Source organism: Cryptomeria japonica, chromosome 8, assembly GCF_030272615.1.
Source record: "Cryptomeria japonica chromosome 8, Sugi_1.0, whole genome shotgun sequence".
NCBI lineage: Eukaryota > Viridiplantae > Streptophyta > Pinopsida > Cupressales > Cupressaceae > Cryptomeria > Cryptomeria japonica.
The window spans coordinates 739,800,063-739,815,023 of record NC_081412.1 but is presented as its reverse complement, the minus strand read 5'-3'; the positions used below and the strand labels follow the sequence as shown (position 1 = coordinate 739,815,023).

The 14,961-nt window shown below is 35.1% G+C and overlaps 1 protein-coding gene across 1 annotated transcript in view; it reads left to right on the top strand.

Annotated features, from left to right (window-relative positions):
- The first annotated feature begins 1,674 nt into the window (after positions 1–1,674).
- Positions 1,675–14,961, top strand: part of LOC131061443 (serine/threonine-protein phosphatase PP1 isozyme 3) — a 34,669-nt gene continuing 21,382 nt past the window's right edge. The window contains exon 1 of the mRNA XM_057995138.2: positions 1,675–2,376. Coding sequence (XP_057851121.1) covers positions 2,199–2,376 — 178 coding nt within the window. The 5' untranslated portion in view covers positions 1,675–2,198. The remainder of the gene's footprint in view (positions 2,377–14,961) is intronic.

Genomic DNA, 14,961 nt, shown 5'->3' with positions numbered 1-14,961 from the left:
AGACTGAGTGCTATGCCTTATTTTTTATCTACACATTTCGTTTGGTGACGACTTTGGAGGATGTGTTAGTGTGTGTGGTTCATTGGATTCGATTTGGAAGATGTATTGTGATGCTTTTGGGTCCCTTTTTTCTTTTGGAGTGGATCGCTTTGAGTATTTTTGGTTCAGGTGGCTTATTTTGTGTAATAATGTTTATTTCTATTCTTGTTCAACCCTCAATTGGGTTTTTGATGATCTATCTTATATTTAAGGAGTGTGGATGTGTGAGTTGTGTATAGGAGTGTGTGAATTGACGAGAGAATGTAAATGATGTGCAAGTAGATTTGAGACTATAGATGTGTGAAAGTTTGTTTGTGAAGATCTTTGAAGGTGATACATTTAGTAAGATGGTGTGTTGTGACAACGGTGGTTATCGGAGATGTTTGTCATGATTTTGGTTGCTTGACATAGAGCTTCAAGGACAATTCATGATCAAGATATTATTTGCATATTAGTTCTACTATTCTTTTTGTTGGTGGAAGACAATGGGTCTCTTAGAAGCTTCCTGTGTATCCTGCCCCGAAGTAGTGTGCCTCATTTGAGCAAATCTATGTATCTTGTCCTAAGGTAGTGCACCTTAGTCTCAATGCAAGTCAATCAGGTGCATATTCTTCCCTGGTAGTAAGCCTAAAACTTTGTAATCGTTTATATTTATATTATGAGTACGATTCTCACCGTGGTTTTCCCCTAATTGGGTTTTCCACATAAATCTGGTGTTCATGTGTTGATGGTTGATTCTATTAGTGTTGTTGCTAATTATTATTTAACACTAGTTAGATCAAATCAAAAGCATTTCAAACTAATTCATTGCCCCTCTCAATCTTGCCACGGGTTTAACAAGTTAACCATTAGAAAAATAAGTTAGGGTAGGACAAGTTTGTGACAATAAGGACAACCTTGTGATTATGAACTAATCTTCAAGACAAAAAAAATGGGCTAAATCTCATTAGATGATGCATGCATAGAAATAAGAGTGAGCATAACTGTGATAACAAGTGGATAATATAAATGCATAAGGGTGTATGAATGTGTGAGTAGAGATGGGTGATAGGTCAACACAAAATAAAAAAATAACTTAAATTTACATTAGATGTATATTTACCCTCTCAAAATTGAAGCCCCAAATTTTCGAAAGAAAAACTTCACATGGTTGGTTGCAACCCTCTAGATTCCCCTCAATCTCCTCTCAAGAGAATGAGGATGCTGGCTGGCCTAATTCTAGCAAAATTCCTTACCTACAACTTGCCATCTCCCCAATTTGTGCTCAACAACCCATTAAGAACAATCTTGAAGATGCAAAATCATCTCTCATTAACTAGAAATCAATTAAGGATACTATCCTTGGGATGTGTAGGGAAAAACCTTGATGATCAAAGTCCACCTACTACAAACATTGCTTTAATTGCTTAGTACTCTTTGAACTTAACTTTATTGTTATTGTCTTTATGTTGAAGTTGTTACAATTAAATTTAAAAATTATACCTTTTTACCACCCAAATTCTTTAAAAATTAATATTATTCTCTTTTAATCTTTAATTCAAAGTTAAATAAGAATATTCAAAACTTGAAAAAAAAAAGAAGACCACTTCAAAATTTGATGAAAGGAAAAGGTCATCCTCGAGAAAGAGGACTACAAACCCCACCCAAAAAATACAAACCCCACCCAAAAAATGAAAAAAAATCACAAAAGCATGCTGTTAGGTAAAGTTCAACCCAAGGAAAATACCAAGAAAAAATGAAAGGATTCGCTTCATCATATAACTCGACTTTAACTCGCCATCATCTCCTCCCCGCTCTCGATTTCGATTTTACGTTTCTTGGCCTCTGCAATTCTGTAAACTTCCCGCTAACCAGTCTTTAAATAAAACCTTTACAACTTTATTATAACTCTATTCGTTTAACCAATTTCAACCAAGATTGGCCTGATCTGCAGAGAACAAGAGAAAGAGAAACAAAATTGGCCTGTAAATTATGAGAATGTCATGTTAATGATAGATTAATAAAACCCAACATAAGTTTAGGTTTCGTTTTGGGAAAAAGCAATAGATTTGTGTTAGTGACAACAGATTTTGAAACAGAAAAAAACCGGAAACTAGGGTTTCGATTGGTACCCTAGGGTTTGGAGATAATTAGGGTTTGTGAAATATCGAGGGGTTTGAATGGACCCGCAGGCTCTAGATGATATAATAAACAGGTTGCTGGAAGTGAGAGGGTCGAGGCCTGGCAAGCAGGTTCAGCTCTCCGAGGCAGAGATCCGACAGCTCTGTCTCTCCTCCAAGGATATTTTTATGAGCCAGCCCAATTTGTTGGAACTCGAGGCACCAATCAAAATATGCGGTTAGTGATTTCAATGTTTTTTTAATCAAAATTTTCTTGGTTGGAAAATTGTGGTGATTCTTGTTTAGCGAAGCTGTTTATTTATTTAAATTGTTATTCTACCCGCCGATAAACTCACTAAGAAGCCTTATATAATTTGTTTGGGGGCCGATGTTTTTTCTAATATTTCATTTAAACTTTCTTTTTAATATGTTTTTGATAAGTTCACCTTACACAGCAACCGTGGATTTAGATGCCACAACTGTAGGACATTTCTTTCATCAAATTCATCTAAAAATTGTGCCCGGCCTTGTGTGTTGGCCATGCCAATCCAAGTGACTTGCGCCTGGTCTTTTCTGTAGCGTATTCTATATCCAACTCTGGATGTGGTTGTTTAGATAATTATAAATTCTCGATTTTATATATTTAAGCATCTTATGGATGGGTCATATCCCCACTTAGATATTGTAGTTGGCCCAATTATATATACTAATTTTCTACCTTTATGGATGTAGCATGTGTCCTAGGAATTTGATCATGGGTCTCCACTACGAAAGCTCATCAAATTTGGTCTTTTCTTTTCTAGAATATTTCTGTTTAATTTGAAGAGTTTATGGTGAATTTATTTAGGTAAATAACTGTTCTCTTTATGATATTGCGCTCAGGTAAATAAACTATTCTCTGTTTTCTTCTGGTTTGGAAACTCTAGCCTTGTGGTTTGGAAACTTTACGATAAGGCCATTTTTTGTGTCTTTAAAATTTAATCCTGTCTAATTTGAAGAAAACATAGTTGTTTTTATTCATTATGTGTTGTGTTATCAGGATTCAACTGCATAGTTTTTGAGTCAAACACGTTGACCCATATTTCATTGACAAGTTTAACTATAAAAGTCAATGAAATATGGGTCAATGAGTTTGACTTAAAAACTACAAGGTTTTTTCCCGGTCAATGAAATATGGGTCAGTGAGTGTGGCTCAAAAATAATGCAGTTGAATCCTGATAATACATTACATGGCTTGACACACTGTGGAAAATCTTACTTTCTTGATGTTTTTATTCGCTTCAGTACTCATTTAGCTGTTTTTATCCCAATTTTTTTTACTGTTTATTTATGAGTTTCGAGTGAATTTTTTTTATGCTAGTATGTACCCAAAATATCCTTTTTCTGTTATGGCAGACTGTTTTTTCCCCCAATATCTGTAGTAAATTTATTCAGCCAAATGGTGGTGTTATATTTTTTGAGTTTTCTTAAATTTTATTCTCTGTTTAATCTGATTAAATTCGATGTGAATTTTAGCTTTGGGCTTTTTTTTTTCAGTCAATTCACTTTTTGTTTGGCCAGTGCATATCCCAAATACTCTTTTTTAAGGAGGGAAATTGTTATTCTCAAATTTATTTTTGATTAATTTGATGAAAATAAAGTGAATTGTATTTAAGGTGGATTGTTTTACCTTTTCCCTCGGATTTTTTTCTGTTTAATGTTAAGAATTTAGAGTGAATTTTATTCAGGTAGATGCCATTTTCCCTGTTTATTTTAATTTTGTTTTCTACTTAATTTGAAGAAATCAGTGCATACCATAAATGTCCTCTTTCGAATAAGAAAGGTTGTTATTCTTAAATGTATTCTGTTTAATTTGAAGAATATACAGTGAATTTGATTTAAATATAGCTTCGACTTTCTCACTTACAAATCAGTAATGACCCAGTTTTTTGCCATTATATCTTTTTGGCAAGTCATAACCCTTTCTTTCGATATGACAAACTCTTCATTACAATCTTTTTTTATGGGAACAGCTGGATTACATTTAAACCAGAAGATGTACTTCGGCTAAGCTGCTACAAGCAGGGGGATCTAGTGCGTCAAAGTTACATAGATGTTTAATTTGAATAGTTTAGTGTAAATCTTAAATTTTCTTTTTCATAGACAATGACACGTATGTTGTGAGTACATACTATGAATGAGGCAAACTGTTTCCATCCAAATTTATTCTGTAATTTGAATAATTTAGAGTGAATTTTATTTAGAATATGCAATGTTTTCGTTTCCAATAAAATTCCATGATGGACTGAAAGCAGATTTTCCATCTCCCAAGGGCTTAGGGAAATAAAACAGGGTATTGACATCATATTTAAGTATGTTGCGAGGGCCTAGGTTATGGGGCTGTGAGTATTATGTAATAAGTTTACAGTTTTAAAGTGGTGTTGGCAAAAAGGTTTGTGTGGGTTAATTTTGGAGGGAAAAGCTTTTTTTTGAAACTTACCTTTTTAACAAAGTCTAGGATCAAGAGTGGTATGCTTGTTTACCCATTAATTCTACTCGAATGGATTGGAAACCTTGTTTGTCTATCATTGGAGATTGGATGATGAAAACCCCTTGATTTCGATAGCTGGTTAGTAGACAAAAACCTTGTAACCAGTCACAGACAACTCCACACAGGTATTGTAATTGAACTTCATTGATTTGTTGTTCGGGTGGCTCCTACAATGCCAATTTGTTTGAGGTTGAGGCATCTCTATTAGTGCCTAGGGTTTGTAATTCTGAGGTGGCTCTTGTAGCACCATTGGTTGAAGATTCATCATATTTTTTTGATAATAATATTGCTGCTACTGTTCTTGAAATTTTAGTAAATTGAATCGACTAAAGTTGTAATTAACATAGTTATTGCAAGTTGTTGTTCTTTTGCAAGGGCCAAGAATTAATTTTTGCAAATTTTGTTTTGCTTATTATTTGTTAGGATAGACCTGATTTAAAATATGATCTAATCATTGGTATCTCATGTGGAGTGAAATCAAATTGAAATATTGAACATCCCTAATTGGTGATATCATAGTGGTATTAGAGCAATTATCTTGCCATCTTGTAGGGAAAAGGATCAAAATTCTACTTTTGCTAGCCGATAGCGAGAATTTAGATGGAGGAGCAATGGATTGTTTAGTTGAACCGAGGAAGCAATTGGACATGCTAATAGAAAATCAGAATAACTTGCAAGATCTACGTATGAAAATATGGAGGAATAGAAAAGAGTTGAGAGAGAGACTTTAGGCCAAAACTCAAAAGCTTGTTATGGGGGAGATTGAGGAGCAAGATTAGAAAGAAACATTCATGAAGGAGAGATGTCAAAAACAAATTCCCAAGAAATTGTCAAGGATCAAGAGCCCAATGCAACTTTCTCAAAGAAGTTTGAACTTTTGAACCAAGGATTACTAAGAGGACTACATTAATAGAGTTGTTAATACTATGGAGCAATATTATCCTAAGACAACTCCTTCAAGCTCACAAAAGAAGGGTTCACATATCACAAGAAAGGAATATGCAAGCAAAGATGAACTTCAAACAAAGAAACTTTGCTTCTCAAACAAAGAACCTTGGGAGTAGAGTTACATATGTCAAGACAAATGACAAATTCACAACTTGGAGGTAATGTTAAGTAAAGATTCAAAAAAGTTAGATGAAGAGGTAGAGAAGATCATGGAACCAATGACAAATATATCGAACCCAAAATTACACGAAATGCCAAAAAGGAATCTGTAGGGCATAAGCCAAAAGAAGAAGAAAAGCCAAAGCCAGTGCCAACGAAAGTTGGGAAGGAACAAATAAGTGTGCAAGAACAAAAAAATCTGCCATAGAAACTAAAGGTGAAGGGTTCTTGATAGAACAACGTGCTAGAAACTTCTAACAAACAAAATCTCGCATTAATGAAGTCAAGGAGAAATAAAAATTTCAGATTGAATGTAAAATGTCTATGCTTGAAGAGAAGCATTTGAAGTTTGAACCTTTACCCCATAAATAGAATTTCAGCATTGTCATATTGATAGGCATGTATTCTTAATCACAAGGATGGTTGCGATAAAGTAAATTTCTTATCTAAAGAAGGTAAGCTCTTTGGAGTTTGGAGTATAAATTTATTGCAGTCATCATGGAACACATTCAAAGAAGATGGAAAGAATGAAAGGTATAGCTGGTAGTTAAGGTAGAAAGATTGTTTTGTTTAAATATAAAAGCATGTACACAAGGATTTGGGACTTGACTGATAATTTGTTCAAAGAATGTAGAAATAGTAAATCACCTTCTTTAACATTGATTATGCAGTATGGCATGTGATCTAGGTGATATTTGAGGTATGTAATAAGTTTAATATCATTGTTGTTGGTAAGTTTTCAACTTGTACTTGGTTAAGAGGAAGATCCAATTTGAGTGTGGAGCATATTGAAAAGATTGAGAACAAAAACAAAATTTAGTGATTGTAGCTTAGAGGTAAAATGCAAGGAATAGTGGAATGCCACCTTTTGCTTGACAACAATGATGGAGTAATTTAGAATTCTAGTAAGAAATTCCATGTCATTTTGGTTATAGATATGATGTTTGGGTAGAGTGTAGTCATCCAAAATATGCTTGTATTGGAACAAGCATTCGAGATGTGTTGGGTGTGAGTTGGCAAATGACTCTCTTCTACACATCAATGGTATGGTAGTTAGGTCAGCAAGAGTTCACTTTTTAAATATGGTTATTGATTCAATTGTTAGTGTTGTTAATATTGGTTTGACATCTTCCGAAGGAAGAAGATGATGGAAACTTTTATTTGCGTTTTCATGTTTTGCTAGATGAGGTCAAAGGTTAGGAAGTCAACTCTAAGAATGTTGATTGGTATAATGTTGCACGTTCTTGTAAACATATGTGCCCAAATGGGAAACATCTTAATATGGAAAATGTAAAGAGGTACATAGATCCTTTTATCCAAAGCTATCTATACATTCTAATATGGTAATCTAGAGATATTTTTAAAGACAAGGAAGGTAAACTAATTGATAAATTCAATATAGGGGATAGACTCATCATTTTATGTATCTAGAAATTAAATCATAACTTGAAAAGAATATGAAGTTGTAAGAACCCTGCTGGTTCTAACTCTCCTGAAATACCATTGCTGATTTGTTTTTGGATTTTTTCAAGGGTTTTGAACAATTTTGAATAAAAAATAACAAGTGCACTAGGCAAGGATTGCTCATAAAATTGAATAGATACCAAATATAGGGCAATTGAATCTATATTATGAATTAGATAACTGCTGCAAATGAAACTAATACGTAAAACATACCTGTAGGTCCTTAGCTTATTTTAAATAAAGAATTCTGGAGTTTGCCAGCCAAAACTTGGGAAATTGACCAAAATAGGTGTACAAGTTTAGGAAATTATTTCTTCAAGCCAGAAAAGTGATGGAATACCCTGTATGTGTTAGGCGTTGGAAATTGTGCAACCAAAATGCAAGAAGGAAGGCATTTTGGCCCTCCAGGACAAAACGTCCCTTTCCTGTACCCCACGTGCCAATCTTGAATTGTACGGCCAACAACTAGAAATTGTACGATTGCTTATTGAAATAAAGTATGCTGCTAAATCGTCTAACCTGATTTGCCCTTTCTTTATTGAAAAATCTGCAATATTTGGATAAAAGAATCTCTTTGGAAGCACAATAAGACTCCTGAATGAAGCCTTCACAATTGCAATAATTCAGCTGATTTTCCACAACCTCACTATCATAGATCCACGAAGAATTTTTGTTCTCCAATGGCCAAACATTTGAAACCGTTGTCAAAGAATTCCACAGAGCAAAATAACAAGCAATGTCAAATAATCAATAATCAATAATAGAGGTTGAATTGTTTGCTTTGCCTTTATAAAACCAAAAAGGTATAATTCTCCAAAAGTGTAATTTCCTCTTGAAGGGAGTTAAATACATTTAAAATGTACTTAATATATTTTATGCAACATTTGAATTAATTCCCCACTTGGGCGTACCCTTTTGATGTTCACTTTATATTATTTAAGTGGCCCACTTGTTAATAAAGAATAATGTAACTTTATAATAAATCCAAATGGCACGTTTCCCAAGAAAGTACCCCCAAAGTCATTTAAATACATTTTAAATGTATTTAATTTACTCTCCATAGTTTAATTTGCTTTCTGAGCGTCCAAATTCACTTAAGTGATTTAATAAAAATCACTTTATCATATTTAAGTGGTTTTTAATTTTAATTAAGTCACTTTATGACTTTATAATATCCATATAAGTTAATTTAATACCTTAACCACTAAAATATTAATATCTCCCTCAATATTCAGTCTTTTGACGTGGCGTCTGAAGCTGGAGTCAACATTGAATAACCCCCATGTGTCTAGGTGCCCTAACTAAAGATAGCGCTACTGCCAGATTGACTTACTATAAATAATAAGTCCCTCAATTAAGTCTACACCTTGATTGCAAAGGCCTTGGAACTGAACCCAAGACTGAACTAAAGAAGTGGAACTGCCACTGAGACTCTCTATCCAAACATGTTAGCCTACGAGAGTCCAAATAATAGGTTAACCCATCAACAACTGATACTGACTAGAGTGGGGACATTATAGAAGTACATATTGTGAATGTTGAGAAGGTTATGAGAGTGTAGTGCTTGTAATTCATAAAGCTACATGCTACAATGGTGTTTGATATAATTTGTGACTTAATTGGAGCAAAAACAGTGACAAAGCATCATAAGAGCCCGGTAAATGAGACTACTAGAGGATCCATACTAGAAGGCGATAAGCAAGGTAAATATCATTTTGATTATTAGATTTCTTGAATAATTGTAGTATGTGTTTAGCCACTTGTTCCTAGGATCGTAGTTAGACAAAGGAGCTCCACTATTCATTAGTTTGGAATTAAGTTCCAAACATGACCATCACCCTTGGATGGACAAGGAAGAAATGGTAGAAGAGGGAACACTACAAAAGAATATCGTAACTCTTTTGGTCGCAGATTTGTAAGTTACTCCTTGCAACAATATGCACACTTGGGAGAAGATCAAATTTGCAAATTTGGAAGCATACTAGAAAAGGTTTGAAGAAAGGTACCACTTTCAATCTCAAGTTATAGTTAAAATCCTTGCAATGGATCTAGCTGATTTTATTTCAAGTACATATGAAAGAATTGCAAGAGGTGTAGATGTTATTGAGCAAAGTGAGGATCACACAACTTTGAGACTTCTTGAGGAATACATTGGACACACTAGATTTCTCATTAGCAATAAGAATATTTGCAAGAGTGCTGCTATAACCAAACAATTTTGTCAAAGGGTAATGGAAGAAGATGTTTGAAAGGTTTAAAGAAATTTCTTATATTGAAAGAACAAAAGTCGATATCAATGCAATGCATAATATTCGAGGAAAGAAGAGCACAACAAAGACAAGCATTGGTAAGTATAAGGAGGAAACGACTTGCATAAAATTTGTAAGAAGTGGTATGATCAAAGACCTTGAGTGCTTCCTAATAAGTGCATATCAAGCCCATGCCCATAATGTGATCTACTTTTGACAAAACCTCCTAAGCAGCTAAAACTCCAATTTGTAGAAGATAGTTTGCAAGAGGAAGATTGCAACTATGCACAAGCACATGTACAATCATGCATTGATCATAATTTTTAGCTACATGGGATGGCTCATGGAACAAGATTTCAAAAAATTCAAAATATTTTGATAGGAAATTATGAAGTCTTCAAAGTCGTTAAGCATATTGATGTCCTAAAGAATAAAGAAATAAATTCTCCATGAAGGTTTCAATTACACAGAAAAAGTATTATAGAAGATTGTAGAGGGGGAAAAATGAACCTCTTTGACAGGTGGATGACAACCTCTCAAAGATTCGCTATCCGACCTCTCCACTCAAGATGTAGTATGTCTCTGTACGTCATCTAATAGCTCTTTGCACAAGGACACACATGGATTATGGACAATAGCGCGACGCACTAGCGTCCTGTACAGACATAATGCAAAGTTCGCACAGAAGGGCACAATGTGACAAATATGTGTTCTAGATTAATTTAAATGCGATAAATGTATATAAAAGAAGGTAAAATGATTATATAAATGAAAGGAAAGTCACAAAGGGAAGGAAGAAGATAATCTCACAACTAGTCTGCACGATATGAAGCCTCTAGCCAAATGAATCTTCTCTAATGCAACCTGCAAACAAGCTAGAAAGGAAAAAATGTTTGGGGCTGCTTGGGGACTTGCCTCAATCACATCCTTGTTTTGGTGTTTCCACCTCCACAGACAACCAAATAGATTGATAGAATAAAAGATAAATGCAAGATAAGATAAATGATAAATGATAGAAGAGAGGGATGTGATAAATCCCAAGATGCCCAAAGATAGGATAAATAGATAGATATTACCAAAGTGGCTTGAGAAGGCCAAGAGAGTTGCAAAAGAATACTGTGAGAGCTTGAGAGTGCTGTAGCAAACTGGAGACTGCTGTAGCAAGAGATCTTGGCAGAACATGCTGCAGGGTTGGAATAGTAACTGGTCCAAACTTATATGCAAAATAACAAACCATGCACCAGGGTTGGAATAGTAATGGTCCAAACTTTATAGCAAAATAACAGTGCCCAAAGCGGTTTTACTAGTATTATTGAAACCATAGATGAACATAGACGATGCGGCAAGAGACTTAGGATCCACTTTGATTTTGGGCAATAGATCTAGACTACAAACATGGAGTGCTGAGCCAGTATCAATGAGAGTCCGTCTAATGCCGATACCATTAACAAACGTTTATCATTAATGGATCTGCTTGATTTCTTAGTTCTAGAAGGAGGAGTTCATGTGGATAGAATGTAATATTCGACGAATCCGCACGAATATGATCCATCAACTCATTTACAGCTAAAGGCCTAGCAGAAGAAGGCAATAAGATCTTCTGAAGATCTTCCTGAAGCATACCTTGATACACTGGAGCAGTCTGAAGCAAATTCCAAAGTGAGATCTTAGCGGGAGTAACACAAAGTTGCTCAATAAGATCGTAATCACTAGATTGCTTAATTGAAGGCTTAGGTGCTTGAGGAAGATCTGGTTTTGAAGGTGGTAAAGAAGTATTCGATTGATCAACATTTTGCTTATTTCTATGAGTGTTATAAGTGTGGGTTACCATTCTATGAGAAGGAGCTTTAGACTGTGTATATCTTCTAAGAAGATTTGGTGAGTCATTTTCAAAAGGAACTCCATGAATAGATTTTACCTTCTTTGGAGAAGGACTAGCTGCAATCACATTAATGATTGGTGTCTTAGGCCTTTTAGGGGCGATGGAGACATAAATGACATTCACAAACTCATTATGATATGTAGAAGATTTAGATGAGGGAATTCACTCAACATGTACCTTTGGAAAATCAGATATGAGTCGAGACTCATCATTCACTAATGCATCATCTGTAGAAGAGAGTGCACTAGAATGAAGAGATGGTAGAGTAACATTAAGAAAAGTGTTAATAATTTCAACCTCTTGTAACAAAATGTCTTCTGAAACAGAAGATATATTACGAGAGGGATCAAAGGCATAGAGTGACAAAGGTAGAGCTAAGTCACCATCATAAGCATGAAAAGGAACATCATTAGCACTTTGAATAAAGCTAGAAACTAAGTTAATAAAAGAAGATAACATATGCATTTTGAAAATTAATATACTTAAGAAAGAATGCATAAATTTTTTGGCCGAAGGCCGATAAACCATCAAATGGGGTTTTGGGAAGTGCTTCAAATTTTTTTTTTTTTGGAAGAAAGGGAAAGATTTAGAATTGTCTTTTTTTAAAAAAAAAATGGGGATACTAAATGCTTGAAGAAATGATAAAGAATGATTTGAAAATAATACAAAAGAAGTGTTCACGTCAGGCTCACCAAAATGTAGAGGGGGAAAAATGAACCTCTTCGACAGGCGGATGACAACCTCTCAAAGATTCACTATCCGACCTCTCCACTCAAGATGTAGCATGTCTTTGTATGTCATTTGGTAGCTCTTTGCACGAGGACATGCGAGGATTATGGACAATAGTGCGACGCGCTAGCGTCCTGTACGGATAGAATGCAGAGTTCACATAGAAGGGCACAATGTGATAAATATGTGTTCTAGATTAATTTAAATGCGATAAATGTATATAAAAGAAGGTAAAACGATTATATAAATGAAATGAAAGCCACAATGGGAAGGAAGAAGATAATCTCACAGCTAGTCCGCGGTATGAAGGCTTGAGCCAAATGAATCTTCTCTAATGCAACCTGCACACAAGCCATAAAGGAAAAAATGTTTGGGGCTGCTTGGGACTTGCCTCAGTCAAATCCTTGTTTTGGTGTTTCCACCTCTGCAGACATCCAGATTGATTGATAGAATAAAAGATAAATACAAGATAAGATAAATGATAAATGATTTACTGATAGAAGAGGGATGTGATAAATCCCAAGATGCCCAAAGATAGGATAAATAGATAGATATTATCAAAGAGGCTTGAGAAAGGCAAGAGAGTTGCAAAAGAATACTGTGAGAGCTTGAGAGTGCTGTAGCAAATTGGAGACTGCTGTAACAAGAGAAAGCTGTGAGAGCCAAGAGAATCAGGGAGATTGTATCCAGAATCTAGAGAGCTTGAATGAAGAGAGAGGATAGATTTAAAAGAGAGAAGAGGAGGGAAAAGAGGGCCGGCGAGCCGTTTGAAGGATTTGGTGCCGTCTCTACCAACATGCGCAAGTGACAAATGGAAAGGCGCGCTCATAACCATGTCGCAAGATGTGAATGCGCGGCGCGCGGACGTCCAAATGAATCACGCTAAAAAACAACAAGAGACAAGGGAGACGCGTGGCTAACAAGACTGACGCCACGAGGGAGCTGCTGAGAAGGGGGTCTTAAGCATCCTGAGAGGGAAAAGGCTGATGCAAGGGCTGAAATGAGCCTACTCAAGTGCTAGGGGAATGGACAACAAAGTGGTTACAAAAGATGTAGGTCAAATTACAAAGGGGTATGCAACTTTTGACACTACAAAGATGTTCCTATAGTTGTCAACCGACAGTGGGTACATATCCACATTGCAAAATTGGTGATAATAGCAGAACTTAATGTGAAAATGGTCAAACTTGTTAGTAAATCAATGACTGATGTATGGAGAATTAGAGGAGGTTATGGTAATGCTTCCCTCACTACTCGTTAGGAAGTTTCAGCCTTAGGTAAAATATTTTCAATTGCAATGAAAACAGAGATGTATGCAAATTTGTAGCTTATGTTGAGGCGCACATAAAATTTGATTATGAATATGATTCATGAAGAGTTGAAAGATGAAACTAAAATTATTTCCCCCCCTTTTTTTTTCAAAACCATAACTAGTGGGTGATGTCATGTTTTATGAAATAATGAGTTTGACAAAAACTTTTAGGGCGGTAGAAGTTTGTTGAAGTGTAGGATTTGCAGATTTCAATTATATTAGAGAAGTGTAGCAAAAGTATGGTGGGGAGAACATTTGGCACATAAAGCAGACCAAGGAAAGATTAAGAGTTCCAGGGTTGAGGAAGGAACCAAGTTGAGTATATTTGCAAAGGGTTATGGGTTGGTTTGTAGAACTGTTTGAGAATGAGAAAGTAGATGAATCTCACAAAGAGATAAAAATGGCTTAAAGGAAACCACCTGAATTGATTTCAAAAGTCATTTAGTTGAACAAGGATTTGAGAACATGGTTTTGTAAGTTCTCAAGGATGAATTGGGGTCTAGAATCTGCTTTGCTTGAGGGCAAGTAATTTCGGGGAGGTGGATTATAATGTCCCCTTTTCCAATATAATTCCATGTTGGCTCAAAAGCACATTTCCCATTTCTTGTGGGGCTTAAGGAAATAAAACAGGTAATGCATTTATAATATTAGAGTATGTTTTGAGTGCCCAGGTTATGGGGCTGCAAGTATTTTGTAATAAAGATTGTAATTTGAAAGTGGTGTGGGCAAAAAGGTTTGTGTGCAGGTTTAATTTGTAGGGAAAAATGGAAAATTTGGAAAGTTAATTGTTGTCCTTGTTTTGACACCACAATTTTAACTTTTTATGAGATGATTCTACCCATGAATTGATGATTTCACATGTCTATATGTTAATCCTTGTTTTAATCCATATTTGGAGTATCATTTATGATTCAATCCATGTCGAAAGGGATAGTAGTTTGAAGAAGAACCATATGCCAATTTAATTGAATTCTCAAGGAGTGATAATGCAATTTGCAGCCATGTTTCAAATTCCCAAAGGATTTGAGGATGACAAAAATACTATACACTATGGAGCTACCAAGCTGGTATTTGGCAAAATTCTCAGATTGTTCTTGTCCTCTAACATTGGGGCCTTCACCGCTTCTCTTACAGTGGTCATCTGCTGATTATTTTGACAATAGTTGCAAGACAATAATTTGGGAAACATTGACTGTGTCTGAATTGTTTGACAAAATTATTCAAATAGATAGGAAACATAAACAATGCAGGTGAATTGCCTTACAAAAATACCTCAAAGTGTGGGCACATGGAATGCAATGTTTTCGTTTCCTTTACATTGATCGATAACTCCACCAAAGTTAATTACCTATTCCACATTGCCAAAATCAAGTTATGGTTCTCTTTGCTGATACAAAGGTCAAATCAGACATTTAAAAGTCTTCTCAAAATGTTTTAAATGGGCGAAAAGTTATAAGTACGCCTTTCAAATTTGATAAAAATACTCTATCGGCATAGTTTATAGAACACTTCAAAATAGCGATTCAGCCATTCCATTCGGTTGGCAAAAT